This window comes from Phalacrocorax aristotelis, chromosome 2 (genome assembly GCF_949628215.1).
Source record: "Phalacrocorax aristotelis chromosome 2, bGulAri2.1, whole genome shotgun sequence".
NCBI classification, from domain to species: domain Eukaryota; kingdom Metazoa; phylum Chordata; class Aves; order Suliformes; family Phalacrocoracidae; genus Phalacrocorax; species Phalacrocorax aristotelis.
The window spans coordinates 147,782,719-147,805,196 of record NC_134277.1 but is presented as its reverse complement, the minus strand read 5'-3'; the positions used below and the strand labels follow the sequence as shown (position 1 = coordinate 147,805,196).

At 37.9% G+C, this 22,478-nt stretch overlaps 1 protein-coding gene across 1 annotated transcript in view; it reads left to right on the top strand.

The window, feature by feature from the left end:
• ANGPT1 (angiopoietin 1) overlaps positions 1 to 10,054 on the top strand; it is a 175,627-nt gene extending 165,573 nt beyond the window's left edge. Inside the window, exon 9 of the mRNA XM_075085607.1 lies at positions 7,633 to 10,054. Coding sequence (XP_074941708.1) covers positions 7,633 to 7,793 — 161 coding nt within the window. The 3' untranslated portion in view covers positions 7,794 to 10,054. The remainder of the gene's footprint in view (positions 1 to 7,632) is intronic.
• Positions 10,055 to 22,478: the final 12,424 nt, after the last annotated feature.

Here is a 22,478-nt window from a genome sequence, read left to right as displayed (position 1 = left end):
GCTTAGCTCAGGTAGTTAAATGTTTAGCTGCAATTTTGTGTCTTGGAAAATTTAAACTAAGCATGCTTGGTTTACCTTAAAGGGCGACAAAGCATATTTATACAAATAATTTCTTCACTTCAACATTTGTCAAAACAGTAAGAAGTTTTCATATCATGAAAATACCTGTTAAGAACTGGTACAATATCTCTGGCCAGTAAACTGAACAAAAGGTTATATCCCCATATCATTTCAAGCATTGTTCTGAAGAGTACCCCAGTGAGCTACATACACAGCTTTTTGCAAGCAACAGCTCTTAAAATGTAACAAAGTGTCACCAGAATGAAGCACTGAGTAGATGTCCAAGGCGCTTCAGATAGATTTCCAGTAGAAGAGCACTTGACATCTCTGGATCAGATTCATGGGCACAAGGCCAAGTTAGAGCATCCCGCGAGGATAGCACCTATCAGCTGAGCCCCAGGAATGGTTTATGCAATTGTTTCAATCACTGGAAAGTTACTTTTGGTAACTTGGCCTAGAGAGAGAGGGTCTTAAGGTGATTTGCTTTGTCTTGCGTTGGCTGCAGCCTGAGATGTTCACACAGGCATTTACTTTGCTTCAGGTGATAAGCGAGAACATTGCTAAACTTCTGATCCCTGAAATAGTTTGACAAAGTGACAGGGAGACTTTCTACATGTCTTGCTAGTATTGAAACAGCATAGAATTGTTGAAATAACTTTTTTTACTTTACTGGAAGCAGAGGTCCATCCACCTGCAGTGTCCTGTCTCTGACAGCAGCCAGCAGCAGATGCCTCAGTACGGGCATAAGAACAATGCAAATAAATTATACTTCCCCTGAGTGTTCCCAGTATCTTTTGCATCTCAGGGGCTTCCTCGGTCAGGGAGAATTCCCTTGTCCTCAGTAATCCTCAATCGATTCGTCATCTATTAAGTGAGAGACTGCTCAATGGCAGTCCCAAACAGTGGTGCACTCATTGCCTGTTCTTTCACTGCTTTTTCTCCAAGTGGTGAATTTTATGAATCTCTGGCAAGAATGCTACAGAGAATTCTTGTCATGGCTGGGAGGGTTGTTCTTGGCTGAATATAGAAATCTGCCCGTGCATTACTCCATTAGAAAAAGTCACAGTTTCTCTTATACTTTGTTTGAAACAAAAACTTTGAAAGTAGCAACCTTATCACACTTAAAAATATCTGACTTGAACCCCTGGATATATGTCTACTTAGATAGGAAAGGATCAGTTTTTAGGTTTTATGCATATTGTTACTTTCCTAAAGAAGTAACGTATAAAACACCATTCCTGAAGTATCATTTATATTGCCTAACATTTGATAAAAAAATATTACCACCATGCAGATAAGAAGTGATTGGAATATTATTTGATTTATGCTAGAAATAATAGAAATATTTCTTTAGATATATGACTACTCAGCACTTTTAACAAAATCATTACTATATTACTATGTTTATCAGCATTATGTACCATAGTAATAAAATATTAGGAGAACACCAAGAAGTGACTAACTTAAAAATTATTCTGTTGATGTATGTAGAAGATCAGAACATGGTCACCAGTCTGCAAGTTTCAGGGTTCTTTTACCTCATAAAAAGGTCCTTATAAAAAGGACTGTGTTATCCAGTTGATATGAAAAGCTAATGCCTTTTCATCTTATATCCTGACAGCTAAATTCCGATTTAACCTTCAGAATGTCAAGTACCAATTGCTAAGTGATAGTATAGTCAATCCAATACTCTAATGAATGAAAGAACATAGGCCTGGAAATTACTTCCAGAGGTCATTTAGTCCCTTTCCAAGACAGACTCTTCTCTACCTATTTAATTCTGTGTTTCTATTCATTTTCAAGATTTGTAGTGATAGAGATTCAGTCTCATAATATAACCTGTTACTGAATTTGGCTACACCTAATATAAGAAATCTTTACTTGTTGACTAATTCTATAATAATTTAAGTGTGTTTCATCTTCTATCCTCCATCACCAGAAAGAATAGACCATTTCTTTGCATTCCTTTGAAAAGCTGCTTTTTTCAGCAGCTTTTTTATGAATTTGAGATTGTTGGTGATCTGTCTTTTCAATTCTGGACTAAGCAACCCTAAATCTTTCCTCTTACATTCACTCTTTTAGACTCTGTCCAGTGGATCCACATATAGCTTCACGTGTCATCCAAAACTGCACCCAGTCATCTAGCAGAGAAGTTACCAATGCAAAGTGAAAAGAGCTTAAGTATTACCATCTAACTTCTTTGAAGTACAGAATGTCAGAAACATTGAAATCTTTCATAAATTATATTGTTATGTCTTTTGAACAATGAAGACTATTTCAATATTTTTGCATTAGAAATTGTTCTTTTTGGCTTTGTTGCCAAATGCACTAAATTTTATGGACAAACCCAGAGGGCTAGAAATAAATATTGGCTTTTCATAGGATCCCTTTATCACATAAACCCATACAAACATACTATTCAAACATACTTTGGATCTTATTGAATGGATTGTATTGATCTTACTGTATTTGGAGGTATTCAGTGTACTCGAGAGGGAGAGCAGAGAGAGATGTATGAAGAAAGGGTCTGCCATCAGAATGCAGTGTTTAGACACATATCTGTGTATGTAAAAGGCAACTGAGAACCTCTCATCAAACCTGAGCGATCATTAGCAAATTCTCAATGCACGCTAGATTTACAGTGCACTCATGAATTGATGAGCACTAGGTTACTAACAAAGAATTTTACACACATACAAGCTTAATTACAATTTATACAAGCCAAAAAATGGAAAGCTGTTAGCTTTGGCAAACAAAAGCCTTTTTTATGTTGCTTTTGACAAAGAAGATCCTATCATATGAAAAAAATACTCTTGTGACTTCAGAAAACCACTATAAAAGATGGCCATGATTTTTTTTCTTGTAATATCATTAGTCATTTGAGCAATGTTCCTTTATTAGGTATTTTTTTGCAAGAATTTGTAGAAATTATCTCAATATACATTCATACTCAGCCAAAGATACAGTACAAGCAGACCTGTGGAGCTGAACTATCTGGTGGTAGGCAGCTGAAATAGACTGAAGCCTTCAAAATACATTTATTTAATGAAAAGAGCCAACATGAAATTTTACAACTACCCAGAGGTGATAGCAACACTAATTAAAGACCAAATCATAAGAGTCCAAGAAGTGTGAGCATACTTTTACTGCAGCTGTCTGCAGTGGGGGTTCAAGTTTATTTGTATAACTGAAGTTTCAAACAACTTATCAATGTATTATCTATTTTCTTGGGTTTTTTTTGTTTGGACTATATACTTTATGACCTAACGATTTTTACTGCAAACAGAGATGGTAGTGCTGTTTGTACTGTACAATTTACTAGAGGTGAGCTAACCTCAAAAGACTGAACTACCCTCAGTTCAAATATGCAATTAGTGACTTCACGATCACAACAACTTGAAGAAACTACCTGTGTTTCCGAATAAAAACTCCCTTAACTTTCTCATGAAAGCCTCCTCTTTACCATTTCATTAGTCACTTTAAAATCTTGCAACTATTATTATTTCTCATAATGATTCTCATGCACGATTCAAACATCCCATGGAAATCATTGCCAGAAGTTATCTCTGAGGTTAAAACCTTACTGCTATTCAGAGAAGACTTGATACTTATTTGGGAAAGCCATTACCTTGTAGTTAAAAATAAACAAGATTCTTCGTGGCAGGAAAATCCTGTGAACTCCAGTGAATAAGCCAACATCTAGCTACTGGGAGTCTTTCCTTGGGTCAGACTGTCTCACAGCTCTGGAGCTGCTTTATTTTGTGTTTTCTGCAATGGCAGTGCTGCAGGTATCTCCTTCAGAAACCTCTGTTTCACATTCCCCCACTTCCTCATAGCTACCAAGAAACTCACTGCTTCCATTCCACTTTCCCCCAATATAAAAGATGTCTGAAAAAACATTTGCATCCGTGCAAAAATGTGGATTTTTGTGTTGAGACATATGGTAGGAAGTCTTGTGATAATCTCAGTTCCTATGGGAAATAAAGAGCTTTTAGAGGATTTCAGGGGAGGATGGAGAGAAATAACCATACAGAGGAAAAGAAACCACTTAAAAAAAGAAAGACAAAGTAAACCCAACTTTTTAATGTAGTATTAGGAAACATCTTTAAAGAAATCGTACAGTCTCACTAACAAGAATAGTACAGTAGAGAAAAAAGATAATCATTAAAACATATTTTGAAAGAAGTATTTAGAAGAAATCTATGATAAAAGATTTGAGTAGGTCCTCACAAATGGTTTGTAAAGTTTTGTGTTTCTTCAACTCATTCCATTTTTAACATAGATTTTGTAGGGCATCACTGAAAACCTTCTCCCCAGAAAGGCCATTTACGCATCTTTTTATGCATGTAAGGTGAAATGGTAACCAGCACAGCTTGCCATGTCTTCATCCCAATACCATAACAGAATCCAGCTGCATCTGTGTTCCAGGTTTGAAAAATGAGGATTAGATTTTCTCTGTTTAACTTTTTCTAAAGTTTCTACAAGATTATACTCTGGTTACAGTAAAAGATCAGCTGTACAGCTTTCTCTCTCTTTGGTTATTGCCCCCTTAGGTATAACATTGTAATCAAAGGGAGGTCAATTGTATAAAAAAAAAAGTTTGCTACAATTTATCTGGCAATAATTTTCCCCTCAAGATTTCATTATGAAGTGTTACTTCTGAAAAAAGCCCACTAAGTACTATCCAAAACCTAAGAAATTACATTACAAGACTAGAAACATAAATTTCATGGATCTGAATTCAAAGGACAGAATAAGCACTGGATCTGAAGGCTAATCACAGTCAATATCATATCAGTAGTAGTAAGGCATAGTTTAAAATACCTTCATACAATGTATTCATTATAGGTAGATAAAAGACTAACCACAGAATATGATTAAATTGGAGGATTCACTGGGGCAGTGCACATTGTCTAGAAGGAGCTTCTTGTAGTTTAATTCCGTTTCAGGATGTCAGAGTGAGAAATGCAAAAATTTACAATTCTGCATTTCAATCCACAGTGATACCTGCAGAATTCAGTAGCCACTTGTTAGGTGATCAGTTTGCCACTATCAGTGGCACTCTAAAACTGTTTGCAGGGGGTCCTCAGAAGACTGCAATGCTGTGATGTGCAGGCTGAAATAACTTTTTAAAATAAAGTGGCATTTAACCACGGAAGGCAAAAGCCACCACCTGATCTTTACGATCTTATTTGCCTTTATACAAGAAGGCAAATGTTCAGTACAAACATACTACATGGAAAGATGCATAAGACCTATGTTAAAGATTTACAAAACCTATGGGTCTCACTATGTATAAAACCCAGCAGGTCTTTCTTACAAATAGAGCTCCTAACCGTTGAGGTTAATATATTTTTGTCACTGGGAATATTAGCTCTTTGCAGTCTGGGGATTCATTCCGCCTTCCTCAGTCTGAACTAAGCATCTTTCTGTTACATTACATAGACACCCTGTAAGGCGTTGCAGAGAAGACTCTACTCCCATCAAGATATACATGAAAACTCCCACTACTTTCAGTGGAGTCAGCATGTCATTTAGTTTGTCTTTGTCAGTTTGTGTTCTGTAATCTCAATATTGCCAAGTTTCACGTTATTTGGAAATTCCTTAAAACTCTAACTCCCGTGGCAATCTAAAATTCATCTTAACAAGAAAAGATCTTGGGGATGTAGACAAAAGAGTTGACTGACTAATTTAATCTTAAAGCAACAATTTAAAATAGATCTGAAGTTTCACACTGTATTTCACCGACTTCACTGCAGAATTCTAAAGGTGAGATGACTTTTTTGCATATAGTTTGCAACCAAAACGATGCTTCTAGCAAGTTTGAATTTTTTGCATACAAATGGTAGCGAAACCTCTGTCATTGTTAATAACATTCACAAGTACTTAATAAATATTTCTGGTTTATTTTCAGTGCTATACTAACAGACCACTCACAAAGGTGGAGGTATGGCTCTACATGCATTTTCTTTGGCAGAAAACTCCGGTTGAAAAGTTCTTGAGCTGTTACAGTTTTTTATCCTCACTTCTCAGTTTACTACCCCTTCAGTTATGCCAACACAACTGTTCTGTAAACCAGATTGCTCGTTTGCTCTCAGAAGGCAAAGTTCTGGTTTTTTTTTTTTTCTAAATCTGTGTCACTTCACTTTTCAGAACAGTCTTACAATGCAGCTGCTGGAGCAGTGAACTAGAAGCACAAGCATCTGGGCGAGACATTTCTTGCCCTGTCTTTCCAGTAGAATAAAATATATACAATTTCACACAGAGTTCAAAGGGTTAATGAGTAGGAAGCCACATCTTGCTGGGAAAGAGCAGGCAAGGTAGAGGGGCTGAAAGGCAGTTAGTAACTCTCAAAGACTAACTTTCATATCAACCATTAACATTTTAAATATCTGTGTAGTTAATAGTAGTCATGTAACCAGTAATTTTCTGCTACATGTAGACATGTAAATAAAGTGCCTACAAAGCCCTTTTTAAAAACAAAACAAAACCAAACAAAACCCAAACAAACAAACAAAAAAATGCCCCAATTGAATGGACTTTCATCGGTTTTCTAAGTGCCAGGTGTGAACTTGCTCAGAGGCTTTGCAGGGAAGTGAACAAATGTCAGATGGATCTGAGTGAGGACAAGCCTGACACTGCTGACCCAAAAGCATTTGGCAAATTTCAAGATCAAGATTAAGAGGGTCAAGGTTTACTATAGGTTTTCCCATTCAAAGTAATAAGATTAAGGATCAAACATCACTGTTCTGGACCAAACTGTACATGCAATGAATACACCTTGACTGAAAGTGACCATACTGTCACCTAAATGCATGCACACTCACGCAATCATCTAAATCATCTATCCATGCACATAGGTATTCTGACCGTCAGTGTTCTGCAGTGTTATAATTGTCTTCTTCACTTAGCCCTTCCATTAATTTGCTGAGTCTTGTTTTATATTTATTTATTATAGGTCTTAAAGAAAGAGTCTACCTTTCTCCTTGTACACCATTCTGAATACTGATTATCTAGTACTATAATATTGTAATTACTATAACAGGGCAGCACCACCATACTCATAACCCATGTTTACTAAGAACATCTAACCTGAGAGCAAAAGCAAACTATCTGAGTGATTGAACAATCACAGTTAAAGCAACGTTAAATCATGCTTATACTCAAAATAGCCAAGCAAGGGAAATTATGCAAAATATTTATGAATTATAGTCTTTTTCTGAGGTTTACATGAGATGGCTGAACTGTAATACTGTCTAAATACGCAAAGCGGTTTATTTGTCTTTGTTGTTCTTGTTCTTGCTTCACATACTGCAAGTAAAACCAGAATGAGTTAGCACTTAAATGCTTTTTTAACTCTGTAAATACAACTATGCTTTCTCCAGCACTGCTGGCTACAGAATGGCACAAAAGAGCAAAAAAGGAAAATATTAAAATACCCAACAACCACCATCATACCAGGAGTACTTATGAGCCTGGGAACACCAGAATTTGCTAATCAGCTAAACCTGTAAAACAAATTAAAAATGCTTAGGGCACTTGCAGTTTGATTGTTTATCTTAATGTTTTCAGGGTGGTGGTTTGATGCTTGTGGCCCCTCCAATCTCAATGGGATGTTCTACACAGCTGGGCAAAACCACGGAAAGCTCAATGGCATCAAGTGGCATTACTTCAAAGGCCCCAGCTACTCCTTGCGCTCCACGACCATGATGATTCGGCCCTTGGACTTTTAAAGGCATTCAGCAGTGGATCCCAGAACAAACCAGGAGACAGTGCCCTCAGCAGCACCTATCTCACAGTCTGAAGGTAAAAAGAGAAGGGCTTCTTGAAAGCGACTCATAGGGATGATGCAAATTCTTTTCATTGTCACTCCATAACTTGCAAAAACTCTCCAACAGTCACCCCATATTTTGATGTCTGGGGGAGGCTTGGTTTAGAAGAAGATGGCTGCAGTGATTTTCCAGAGAACAACAACTGGATCTGGTTATTCTGCCTGAATCTGATACCTGTCAGTGGATGCCCTTTCTGTTTTGGGTTTTGTTTTGTTTTGGGTTTGTTGTTGGTTTTTTTGTTTTGTTTTGTAATAAAAGATGCAAAAACATACTAGATAATTCATCAACAGCATCATAATTTGAAGTATCAAGCATGGTCACTTGAGTAGAATATTATTCAGCAGTGAAAAGCCAACGTTATATCCATGAAAAAAGATTATGGAGACACCTTTATTAAAACTCATCTTAAAGCACTCAAGGCCACCACTCCCAATATTGTTTTTCTTAAATGAATTTGAATAGTGGATGGATTTATGTTAATCCCAGAGTCAAATAATTTGTGAGAATATTATTTTTCATTAAATCCTTTAAAGACATGTTTCTCATAAATAAACTGAGTCAAATATATGAAGAATGATAAGGGTAATAGGCATAAATTCTTCAGTTGCTCTGTAGAGGTAAATCAGATAATTGGCATAATCCCTGTGCTAGGATTTATAGTGTGATAACAAAAGTAGCTGTGTTTTGAGGTTTTTGCCTTCTTTCATTAAAGGCAGTCTGAAAGTCATGTAGAAAAATTAATGGAAGGTTTAAAGAATGTGAAATATTATCCTAAAGAAAATACGGGATTTTGCATGGAGTATTTCCACCAAAAGTACACAGGAAGGCAAATTGTTAGGGTATATGAAAATTACAGAAACACATAGCTTAAGGCAATGGATTCATTTTACAGTATCCTTGCATGTGCGCAATTTATCATTAATTATTTTACTTTTTTATTACATTTTTGTGAATATCAGAAGCATGCCAGTTCTACACAGTGCTTAGGCTTCAACTATAAAAAATACTCACCAGACTGTATAGAAAATAAAGAATTGTGAACTTGTAAATAGCATGTTTATATTTCCTGTAATGGTCATTCAATTTGTAAAGGCAGCCCTGACCCTACGCAAAGGGTGCAAAGCCTCAAAAGGATATAAATATTAAAAGAACTTTAGAAGACTGCTTACAGGTTGCTAACAAGTAATTTTGTTATATTAAAATGGTGCAGAAGTGTGGGGCAAGATGCACAATTCAACTACTGGAAAAGATCAATTTCCTGTAATAATAAGCAACAAAGTGGCTGGCTGGCCCATGACATTGTAGAGTCAACTCTTCCCGTATACAGCCCCTTGTGGTTTAGTCCCATGAATCAAGTCCCTCTGGGAAAGTAGCTTGCAGTCATTCTACTTCTGCTATATATAAAAGGAAGAAGTTTACCCTGCTCCCACTGAACTCAAAAGCAATATTCTCATCAATTACTTTGGGACCAACATGACATGCAAAATCTAAATGTTTTTTATTGCTTGTCTGTTTGTTGCTTTGTTTCATTCATTAAACTGTTTCTGCGATCAGGCACAACAAAGATCTGAGTCTTCTTTAAAGGATGATGATAACAGAGTAACTGCAATTTTTTTCTTTTTTTTCCCCCTCTTTTTTTCCCTTTAGCAGTTTATTTCTATGGAATAGAAAAAAACTGCTTGGATTTTTTAAAACACCTCTCCTTAAATATCACAAGGCCCCACAGGGTTCTCTGCTTTTGTTACAATTTGATGTTGCTTTGGTTTTAAGTGGGAAGAACTTTGGTTTTGTGTATTTGTATATATTTATATATATATTTGAAATAATCTTGCCTAAGGGTTAATTTGCTGTTTTCTGCTGAATAAGTTACCAAACCTCTCCTTACTCAGCAGTTTCTTCACAGAGCTGTTTTGTCTCAGTTTTCAGCAGTTTTTTGAAATGGTCTTCATTTGTGTGCAAAATATGTGGTCTGTCTTCCTCCATATTCTCAAAAGACATATTTTTGCAGGTCTCCAAGTTAGGAATGCCGTTTTTGCAGATCCTATTGCAAAAGGCAAAACACATTTTAAATCAAAAGCATGATATTTACTGTTTATTTATCTGGGTTTGAAAAAATGTGGATTTGGTTTCCTATCCTTTATAATAAAACATTTTTTTAAAAATTGCAGAGTCTGTGATTTGCTTTATTTTCAGTATGCCTTTCTGTGACAGGCTGACATTTTACAAGCCACATGTCTCCGTGTAAGAATTATTAATAAATTTAGACAAAGCCTAGGAAGGCGGTCTAATTAGAGTTTGTCCAGAAATTAATATTTCTAACTTCTCAAATCCATATTTCAGTAGTATTTATTCTATTTCTTTGATTAAAATAATGGGACTATATCTCTCATTTTAAGTTCAAATCATAAAACTCTCTATCAAGCTTTAAAATAAAATGTTTCTTGAATTCCACAGAAAAAGATACATATTGAAGTGTGATGCTTGTTTCTCTTGCCTTATGATGTGTTCTTCTATCATCCATTTGATCATGTTCCATGGCAGTGACAAATCTCCATTGATCTCTTAGCCAGAAATGCCTCTTGCTCCATTTGTATGCCTTTTAACACCACAGGGATCAGTTTTAACATCTCTTTGTAGTCAATTTATCCTCATTTTCTCAGGAATTTTTGCTTAATTGGACTTGTTCCTTGTGTTTGTTCAGACCAACCCAGCTTTTAAAATCAACACTAAAGCTGTGAGCAACTACATACATAAAGGTACATTTTGCTCCTTAAGTTGAACATGTATGAACTGCATGAATCTAAGAGTTACAATTAATAAAAATGGTCTTTCTGTATTTGATTTATATTAAAATGTCACTTGCCATGAAAGATTCTAAAAAAAATAGTCAATGGTAATAGTACCTTTACTATTTATCCTTCACAGATAAATCCCTTCTTTTTTTGTAAAACAGCAATACACAAAATATTCACAAATCAATAGATGTGCTTTCCATAGCATATAGATGCTTAATTTTTAATATCACCTAGGGCTGGAGATGTAATTTAATGGGACACTTTTCTAAGTGCCCTAGCGTCCAGTACTGGCCTATTAAGTAGGCAAGTCATCTACATTTATAATCATTTGTATAACACGTTCCCGAGACACAGTTCCTTAAAAAGCCCTTCCAGCTATAATAACAACTTTCTTCTCTGTAGACCTGTAGCTCAAACCACAGCTCCTATCATGCCTCAAATAACCTCGTTTGGAATTGGCACAGCACTCCTTCTTTGGGAAGAACAAAACTGAACAGCAATCACAACAAGAGTTTAACTCTCTAGATAGGATCAAGCTTAATTTACAACCAGACTCTGCTGCTGCTGTGCCAGAAGGCATTCCTACCTACCCTCTTTTACATGAGCTGGAGAGCTTGAGGAAAGAGGCAGTAACCCATGAATACAGCTGATGCTGCTGGTGTTCCCTGAGTCTGAGTTGTGGTGTGCACACACCCAGAAATACATAGGTTTGAAGAAAGTTTGCCACAGTCTATCAAAATGACTTTTTAAAATTTTTATCTGGAGGAATAGAAATCTCAATACAAAAAAATCCCGAAAGCACCAAAAATTAAGTAAATGAAAAGTGCAAAGGCCAGCAGGAAGGGAGGATTAAGGGATAGATACCATATGGAAGGTAGAGGAGCAAGAGCAGGAAAGAGAGAAGACAGGGATATGGGAGTGTAATGAAGAGAGGGAAAGATGGACAGATAGGGAAGAATTGAAAGGAAGGGATTACCCATGAGACAGAACAGCTCCATATTTCCTGTGCCACGTCTGTCACATAGCGTAGGAACTCCCTTCTCCTCCAGGAGTGTCTGAACCCCCCTCTCCCTGGCTCCTGCTCATATGAGCAGGAATCTATGGGTCTCATTTGCTTTTGTATACTTTGGGGTTTTCTTTGTCTGTGTGGTGTTTTAATTTTTTCACAGGGAGCAATTTAGTATGGATCTTTGAGAAGACATGCTACTTATGGTTATGTCAAGATCGTTCCATAGCAAGTCCTTTAAAAATTGAAAGGTTCCTTTAGAAAATGCTGTATTCCGTTGTGTGAATTTTAAGGACTGATAATGAAATAAAACTTATGCCTATTCAAAATCTTGTGAAATTAGAGCCTTTATTCTTCCACTAGCTAAAATTTCTGTTGGGAGCAGACCTTATTCTCCATATAAATGGCCTGCACAGTTTTCTGAACCAGTGAGTTCAGTTAAAGAATGGATAGGTGTTGCAAATATGATCCCAAAAAAACATTAAAAGTGTATGAAGACCTAGACACCAGTCCTATGTTTCAGTAGAGACAATATCGAGGCCCAAAACACGATAGTACATTTTCTTTTTTTCATTATGTTTCTCACCTTTCTCTCACTTTAACAGTGCCCCTGTGCCGCCCTTTAAACTACTGGCAGTACTTGCCTCCTACCGCCTGGAAGTAGTCACAGAAAGGCAAGCACCACATTTAACAGAAGACCAAAGACCTGCAGACGCTTGTGTTCACAACCACAACATCACCTATGGGGAGAGCAAAGTCGTCTCCTGCCAAATCATGGGGAAGGAAGCTTTCTTGACAGCCATTTGCTCTTGCAAGGCCATGGAGGGAAAAATAGGTACATATGCACACAGAAGACTTTCTTTCTACTTAAAGAGAAAATGGATGCTTTGCCAGGTCAGCACTCTAGGAGCACTAGTAGGACTTCAGAAGAGTAGCTCATAGGAGTCTGCTTCAGCCCAGTGGGAAAAGGAGGGGAAAATACTCTGCAAAAACAAAAAGTAAAATTGGAGAATCTTGATACACTGAGAGAGGTAAGAAAAAGCTGGGGAAAAGTGAGTGAGAAAATAGCTGTCATAGGATAATACAGCTAAGAATGTAAAGGGGTAATATTAGGAAGCTGAGGGCAAGGCCAGCAAAATAAGGAAGTCAGTCTGACAAAAAAGCATGGAGAAATGACAAAGATGAAAGCACAGGAAAAGGAGGAAAATAAAGATGGATTAGGCAGAGGAATCTGTTAATGTATATATTAGAGGAGAATTAGTATCCAATTAATTTTCCAAAGCCTAAAAGGAACAGTGGCACCATTTTACTTTCTGCTTTTATTTAATATTTACATGCAATGGTGATATATTGACATCTGGTAAAATCTAAAGCAGTGCTTAAAAAGCAGTCCCTTCATAGAAAAATTTTTGGTAACATGCGTCTGAGAAACAGTTCATGCTTTTATCATGAGACAAGAATCCACTAGTAGATAAATCAGCTTTAATAATATTTATTGTTCCACTAAAAGACGTGGATCTCCATCCTTTTGAAGCCCTCTCGTGCTTATACTTAAAATCATTGTCTGCTCTAAAAGAAACTGCAGATCTCAGACCTGATGTCATTCAGCTGCATTGTCGAACCACTGATTTGTTTTCTTTTGAGTAGTGGAACAGAACTCCTGGATATATGTTTTACTGTTTTTCTTTTTGAAGCAAACCTTTCTGTTTTTTTTTTTCTCCCTCTCTCTCCAATTGAAAGCTTCTGCTTTAGAGTTCATCTTTCATCCACAAGAGATGATTATTTAACCTCTCTTTGATACCTTCACTTAGTGATATTTGTTCCGCAAAACCCCCAAGCAAAATTTTCCTCCTAGACTCATGCAGTGATTCTTGTCTCCAAACTTCTGCTCTGCCTTCACACGGAGCAAGTATCACACTGCCAGGCACCAACGTCCTTTTTGATGGGTTTCATTCAGTCCCTCCAGGGAATATGGAACTCCTTCTTCGCTGTGAGGGCGGTGAGGCACTGGACCAGGTTGCCCAGAGAAGTTGTGGATGCCCCATCCCTGGAAGTGTTCAAGGCCGGGTTGGATGGGGCTTTGAGCAACCTGGTCTAGTGGAAAGTGTACCTGCTCATGGCAGGGGGGTTGGGACTAGGTGATCTTTAAAGGTCCCTTCCAACCCAAACCATTCTATGATTCTGTCAACCCTTGGAGCAACCTCAGTCCTGGGTCCCACCCCTGCGCACTGACCACAAGCTGCCTACATCTTTCTGGCTGAAAGCCACATCAGAGCTATTTGTGCCCTAGTCCACACAATGGGGGAGTGATGACCCCGCACCCCCACTTCCCTCCTACTCATTTCTCCTGGAACAACACCCTGTCCCAAGGCTGGAGAGAAGCACTGCCCGGAAGCCACCATGGCAAGCATTTTCTCACAGGGTGATGTCTCTGCATACCTCCAGGCTGTACACACAGTGAAGCAGCCCCTGTGGAGTGAAGGTGCTGGCTTTAGACTGCCTGGTCACAAGCCATAGATAATACAACTTTGTGATGTTTTTTTTAAGAAGTATGGAATAGCCTAGAAAGGCTATTCCACTAATTTATTCTGTCTATTAGATTAAGAAATTAATGCTAGTTTTTCCACAGGGGGAGACAGACAGCTCCCTAAACACACAGGTGGAGGTGTGTCTAGCGTCACTTACAGGGGGCTGATACACCCACTTGTCTTTAGCATTTTACAAAAGCTTTTGTGTTTGTTCAGTTTTCAAGGCTTTGGGAAAAGATAATAATAAATACATCGGACTTTGTGTTGTAAAAATAAATGTATAAGCCAGAGCAGTTTTGAGTACCCAAAAGTGTAAAACAGATGGAAAATGTACCTCTGTGACTGTGACTATGGGTTTATTAACAGATGCTTAGGCAGGAGCCAGCAGCTGTGTCACCTCTTCTTTTGCATTGTGTGATTTGTGCAAATTTGCATGACACCAGCATCTCCTGAATCTCCTTTCCAGCCACTGTGAGCTGCTCCACAGGCCAAAGAGCAGATCAGAAAAACTGCCTCAGTTTGATATAATCTAAAATAGATTAAATGATACTGCTGCCAGCCAATGGATAATGCAGGAAATCGAAGGAGATTTATAAGGTGACTTTAACATCTTCAGGTTAACATTTTACACATGTAAGTACTCAGAGACAGAAAAAGAAAAAATGCTTCTGTTTTCAGTACAATTAATTATAATATAAATATGTAAAACAAATAGTTTAAATAGCCCCTGGATGTGGGAAAAAATTATAAAGAACCCATGCTATCAAAGAAAGCTATCCTGCCATCTCAGCGCACTGGAAGACGCAGAGGAGCCCTTATTTCTGAAGTTTCTGCTGTCTGCTGCCACCTATGGTTCAAAAAGAAGCTTTTCTAAAGATCAATTCATCTCCAGAATCAACTAAATACAATGAAAGATCTAAAAAGAGGAAATGAAGGAACTAATAAAAATTGCATGGATGGTCAAAGTTCAGTCCGTATTTAAGTACACGTTTCAGTTTTAGAAGTACTGAACTCCCACTGATTTCAGTTTATCCCAAATGGATTAAAAATGCATTGGTTTTATAGCAGTGTAGACCTTCCCGAAGAAAAATAACAATATTCACAGAGTAAAAAGTTGCTTTAAAAAACATGGGCAATGGAGAAAAGGGAATCACGCAAAACCAGTCTAAAAAGTCATGTTACATTCACTACAATTTCACTAGACACGAGATACGTATATGGAGCACACACACATCAGGTAGCCTAAGAAAGAAGAAAAGAAAGCCTAAGAAAAGAAAGCTATACTTCAAGATGGGAACGAAAGTATATTTTTTAAAAAACCACATTAAAATAGTCTTCAAGACAAACACTCAGCAGTTGTAAATGCAAGAATTCAGTTTGTTCTTCCAACCTGAATTTAGCCAACTTATGCATAATGCATTATCCTGAAAGTCTTTAATTACTTTCTCACACACTGGTTTTATCACATAGGCCAAGAATCACATTGCAATAGGGTTTTTGACTCATGAAGAGTAATTCATCGGGAAATGAAAATATATACTTAAAATTTTACATTTTTAACACCCCAACCAATCAACTCATTTTAGTGCCTTTATTTACTCTGGAATCACATTTAGCAATACAAAAATTACTCTGTCTTTTCAAGAGGTCAAGAATTCCTTTTTTCTCTTAAGTGCACCTGAGTGATATTTTCCATAAGATGGTTCAAATTAATATCTTCAGAGCAGTCCAAACTACTAATCCTGTTGCCATACATAAGCTATCTTGTTTCTCTGACCTTTCACTTTCTAGTGTTCAAACCAGAGCTGCACTGAGGTTACAATTCACAGGTCACAAGGCCACAGATAACCTTAGATATTAGTAGGACTCCATGTCATTTTCTTACAGAAACCAGAAGTGAATCAATATTTAGAAAGCTAGAGAAATCCAGTTGTTTGTGCCCTTTAGTCCAGTTTGAATTTCAAAAGCCATGAACTTTGCAGCTCTGAACAAACAAAAATGAATACAGATGAAACAAAATGAGAAGCAATTTTGTTACCCGTAGGCCACAAGCATGATGGACAAACACTGTTTTGCTCACGGCTGCCCAGAAGGTGGTCTGGCTCCATATCCAGGTTTACATGATGCCCATGGTACAGCAGGAAGGAGCTGGCATTGTGTTACACATGTAGTGAAGATTTCAATCTCCGCCCGTCATCTGTAAAGAAATGAGTATGTAACATCAGAATAAGCAGTGTTTTGAATGGAAGTTTAATAGCTGGAAGGCCATTTCTCATGTCAGCTGTGCCCTGAGACTTCACTTCAGTTCGGTTCTCATCTGCTCTGCACTTGACAAGGGAGCTTTGGGCTCCGTTATTAAAATGGGACTAATGTCCTCTTCATCTTGAGGTTAGATGACGCTCTTACCATCTCAGGCACCGTATCGCACATTAACTCTAACAACCCTTCTCTAAAGGGGCCCAAATCAGCATCAACTTTGGTGCAGATTCATTGTCTATCAAAATGGATCCTGAATTTGTGGCCTTTAATCTGGAACATAATGTATATGAAAACAAAACAAAGCAAAATGACACATTCCCCTTTCTTCACAAAAACAAAGTCAGGAAATGCTAGTTGGCATTATTTCTCTGTGTATTCTCTTTGTCAGAAACAACACTCAATGAGGCTTTTACACAAAATAGCAAGGCAGGGAAAACAAGGATTTTGGAGCCCACCAAGTTCCTGAATCATCAATGGGAACATGGAGAAACTCCATTTATGCACACACCTCTGACTCTCCTGCTGGCATCTCCGAAAATCACCATATTAAACTGTTATCCAGGAAGGAACATGAACAGCAACATACTAAGTATGTCAAAACACTGAATGGATTATCAAACACATCTGATCTGTAAGAAAGAGAAATCTTTAGTGCTTAGCCAGTGAATTATGAGATTAGTGTCATGGAAGGGATAAACTTGGTATTCTACTAGGAAATATCAGGTTACTGTATGCATCCCAAAGTATTTATCTCCAGTTAGTGCTCTGCACATTGTTATCAGAAACGATTGCACAATAAACAGCACTAATACTCGGCCAGCAGGACCCTGACAAAATGCAATGCCCTCTTCCGTACTGTGAAATGAGCTTCGCTGACAAGGGTAAGATTTCACCTTCCTCCTTCCATAAAGGCCACATCCCTGAGGGAGTCTTTTCAACCCTTGCCATCTTTCCTTGTTTACATTGGTCAGCTTTAAGCTGAAGGTTCCGTTGGTAGTCTTCCTTTTTTTCTCTTTTCTCCTCCTAGAAAGTGCATGTAGAAATGTTTTAAAAGTGTTAATATGGGCATGATCCTAAACCAGCTCCATGCACACTGAAACTTTCAACAGCCCTATTGCAACTAATAATTGTGAAATTTTTAGACTCTTCCTTCATATGACACCTGTGAAAAGGAACCAGAAATTTAGCTAGAGAGAGACATACAAGATGGGCTTTAGTTTTAGGAAACTGCAGCTGCACTACAGCCCCTTGGGACAAAGTGAAGTAGGTGCCACTTGAAGACTTGTCAAGGACCAAGCTGTCCCTTATGGGCTCCACGCCCATACATCATGGAGCTGAAAGAAAAAAACATAAAGCCTCTTCTTTCCCTTCTTGCCTCTTCAGTTTTCTATGAGTAGCTGGAGGATAAGAACATCCTATATGCACCTCCAAGAGGGTACAGGCTGACAAGGGAGACTGACAAGCTTCTTCTGGGGAAAAAGGAAAATGAAAAGTTTTCTCTCTAAAAGTTACATAACTGTTTGCCAGTGGTAGGCATGCCAGCATCCAGGGACGTCGGGGTGCCTTGGAGATGGCTAGTGAGAGCACTGTTCCCTGTGGAGTCTGGTCAGCATGCATGTTTAGCTTCAAGAGGATTCTTCTGCTGTGGGCCAGGGTTTGCTTTGTTTGCTCAGACTGGACTATTGCTGTACATCCAAGATCAGCCCCCTTGTGGGGTGATGCCCTCCTCCCCAGCAAGGTTGCTGGTGATTAGGGGTGTAAAGGCTGTCTTTGCAGGACAGTCAGTGCCTGGAATATTCTCAGTCAGAACCCTACTTATTCCAGCTCAGATGCAGTGCACAACCAACCCAAAAAACCTGATGGGCAATTTCTCAAAACCAGTATAAATCCAAAGACTTTCTCATATTTCATAGCCTATGAACTTTGGATCCCCACACTTTATTTTCCAGTGGAAATCTGTTGCTAAACTGTGCTCCTCTGGCTTCATTATTTTATTTTGTATATCCAGATGAGACACAACCACTGCAATATGAAACCATGTCACTGTTTGTCAGTCTTTAAGGCAAAGCACAGATGTCCACATTTGGAGAACTGTGTCCAGTTTTGGGCCTCCCAGTTTAAGAAGGACAGGGACCTGCTTGAGCAAGTCCAGCGGAGAGCTACCAAGATGATCAGGGGACTGGAACATCTCCCTTATGAGGAAAGGCTGAGAGACCTGGGTTTGTTCAGCCTGGAGAAGAGAAGACTGAGGGGGGATTTCATAAATACCTATAAATATCTAAAGGGTGGGTGTCAGGAGGATGGGACTGGACTCTTTTCAGTGGTGCCCAATGACAGGGCAGGGGTCAATGGGCACAAGTTGGAACACAGGAAGTTCCACCTCAACATGAGAAAAAGCTCCTTTCCTGTGCGGGTGCCAGAGCAGTGGAACAGGCTGCCAGGGAGGCTGTGGAGTCTCCTTCCCTGGAGACATTCAAACCCTGCCTGGAAACATTCCTGTGCCCCCTGCTCTGGGTGTCCCTGCTCCAGCAGGGGGTTGGACGAGATGATCTCCAGAGGTCCCTTCCAACCCCTGCCATTCTGTGATTCTGTGATTCTGTGAAAAGAATAGGAAGTTGAGGAAATATCAGGAGGTTCCCACTGAGGTTTTCTTAGTAACTTTGATAAACATTGTTGAGAAAGAGGGAAGAAAATTTAGTAGTTAAAATGGAGTAAAAGCATGTCTGAAAGCATGGGTCTTTCAGATCATCCCAGGGCCTCCAACACAGGGAGGCTCTACCTACCAGAAGCCGTGACAAAAGATGGAACAATCTCTACAGAGACAAAGTTAAAATAGTGGCATGATATTGGTGATACTCAGACATATAAATCCCAACAAACAACATGTTTTCTGTCATTCTGATTTGATGTCTTACTTTATATGAAGTGCGAAAAAGCTAAGGGAGGATGGAGCATGATCAGACAGTGAAGTCCTGGGTTGTTTTTTTTGTTTTGCTTTGGTTTTTTTGTGGTCCACTGATCACTACAGCCCAGACAGTCACTTCATTTGCTGGTGACTGGCTTGCCCAGTTTGTGTTCACTGGCCCCTGTGCTCCCCCAAAATCTCCTTCACAAACACACAGACTTGAAAGGAAAAACAGTAATTCAGGAAGTCTCCTAACACAGCAGGGTTACATTTATAATATGGAAGGGTTAAGATCGAAAACTAAAGTAGATTAATTCTATTTTCAGAAATCAGTACCTAATGCAGGATTATCTTTAATGACAGACACTGAGGTGTCAAAGGACTGTGTCAGGTTTCAGACCTTTCCATAGTTTAAATTCCTATGTTCAATCAAAGGTTAAGTGAATCATTGCTGGTCATGAAGAGTTACTTCAATGCAGCATTGTTGTGGGTGGCCTACAATAAGTAATACCATATTCAGGCAGCAGTCTCCTACATGAAAACATATTTCCCATGGACATCTCTGTGTACAGAAAATATATGTGACAGTATGTACAAACTATCTCTCAGGAGATGGCACAAAATAATTCTTACATCAGTTATTTCTTAACTGCTTCATACCTTAACTGAATAACCTTATTCTTTGCCATGACTCTTCAAAAATTATTTCCTTTCAGATAGGATAAAATGAAACAATAGCAATTAGCATTCTTTAATTCCTGAGTGTCAGAATCATCATACCAGCAGAATTCTCTTTCATTATGTCAGGCTGCATTTTCTTATTCACCTATTTTTTTTCTGGGCAGCTTATTACTTAGAGAAAAAAAGGGAATCAAACTATTGTGAACTGGTTTGGCAATACTCAGCATATAAGCATAAAGTAGGACATAAAACAGAGATGGATACATACCCCACAGTTGAAACTTATATGTTCTTTTTTTCATCTCCAGTAATTTGCCTATATTACAAATAATTTATGTGAAAAGAAGAGTATGGCTGCAGAATTCACGGGCATTTTTTTATGTTCAAATGTAACTGTGATTTGTACCAAGTTTTGAAGAATGTTCCTTCCTATCCTTTATTCCTTGTTATGGTAGCTAAATTGTTCTTTAGTTTAGTTGATGTTAATACCTGGAATCTTAATAGCCTACATTGATTAGTTTTCTCCAAAATATTTCTTTTGAAGTAATTTATATTTTATACTCCACAGGCCTTAGCAAAACTTACATAAAATTTCTGTAATAACATGATGTATATTACTGTATAAGGGACTGATGCATCTGAATTTATTCTACATTAGGTTTGTAATGTTCCCAAGTCTAAAAAAAAGGTGAATGGTGTGATTATCCAAAATTTGCTTTAAAAAATTGGAACTGAAAATTCCTTCCACTGCAACTGAACATCAAAAACATTCTGGTCTATTTCTAATAAAACAAGGATTTTTTTTCACAGAATAATTACTATTAAACATGAATATTCAGGTCAGGGGGATTTCTTTTTAGAAAGATTTGTGTTTTCACTGAAAGCCTTGAAGTGTTTGGGTTTCCAATGAAATGTCCATGTATTTTGGTATTATAGTGGAAGAATTCTGCTTTTTTATTGACTTCTCCTTTTCCACCCCTAAATTCCAAAGAGGAAATTAACAATTTAGTATAAATAAGAAACAATAATTTTGGGGTTTCTGAAAAAAAAATGGTGGAAAAAATTGCATTTCTTGCCCTTCCCTGTATATTTTAGGTAACATAAGGGCATGACTCAGTGTATTCTTATTTTAGTGCCTCTGTAATACAAACATAACAACTGATTCAGCTCTACTAGAATCATAAATGCATAAAGGTAGACGTGATAAGCTGAGCAGAGGAAGTATTCCTGACTTTGATCAAGTGTCTTGTCCTGAATTTCATGGTAAAATGGAGTATGTTTTGCTGTGTGTCTTTCTCAGTAACGCCCAAAAGAAAAACACTGTTTTCTTCAAGCTCCTTCAGAAAAAACATGCACAACTTTAAAACAATCAAAATCTATGCAAGGCATAAAGGTGCAGTCAACTTCCTACTTTGCATCCTGAAGGTCTCAAGAAGACGACATGGAAAACTATGAAAAATAGCAGGAATACTCTTCCACTTCCAGGCGATACAAGAAGTCTTTCTTGCTGTATACCCCCTTTTGCTTTTGGCTCTGGCCTGATTCCAAGCACACCTTCAGTCAGGTAGCCAACATGGAAATGAAAATTTTCATAATTAGGGAAAGTACAAACCTCACCATAGCCTCCTGAAAGTCTGCTTCAATGACAAAATTCAATGAAAGAAAGGAGATCCATTCCACAAAACAAAGTTGTGATGTTCTATATTGTCTAGACAATGCATTGAATTTCTCCACTTTTGGTCAAACATAAGGCCAGCTCTTGAATGGGTTAATAAAGCAGTATGAAATCTACTGGAGACAGAAAGTTAGGTAAACGGACTGCCTGCTAAGCCAGCCTCTGCTGATGCTGGGTACATGAAGGTGTTAAGAGAAGCGGGAACCTGCATCCGCTCTGTGTTTATAGACAGACATAAAATGATTATTGCAAGGATTGTAGATAATATTATCCAATGTGGATACAAATCTCTGGAGTATCCAAGGAATTCATCTGAGCTTTGAGAAGACTTTGATCTGTTGACATTGCCATTTTCTGTTCTAAATAACAAGCCATTAGAGCAGTACAACTGAAGCCAAGTTTTCTGCAGATTTCCACCCCAAAACAATAGATGTCAGATTGTAACACAGGATAATTCATATAACAAAAGAAATCATCCAATTTTTTTTTCATCAAAAAAACCCTAATATAGAATCTAATCCAAAAATGACATCTGCAGTTTTATGCAAAGTGGTGTTACTTGAGTGATTAGATATCATGTTTGACCATAAAGAATTCATGGCCTCCCTTTGTTCCAAAAGCTATCTAAGCTGTGAATTTATATTACTTATTTGTCCAACATTTTAGACTGCAGTGGAAGTAATGAAATGTGTCAATAATTTGTTACTTTAGTCTCCTTGCCTCAGAAATCTGGTTTC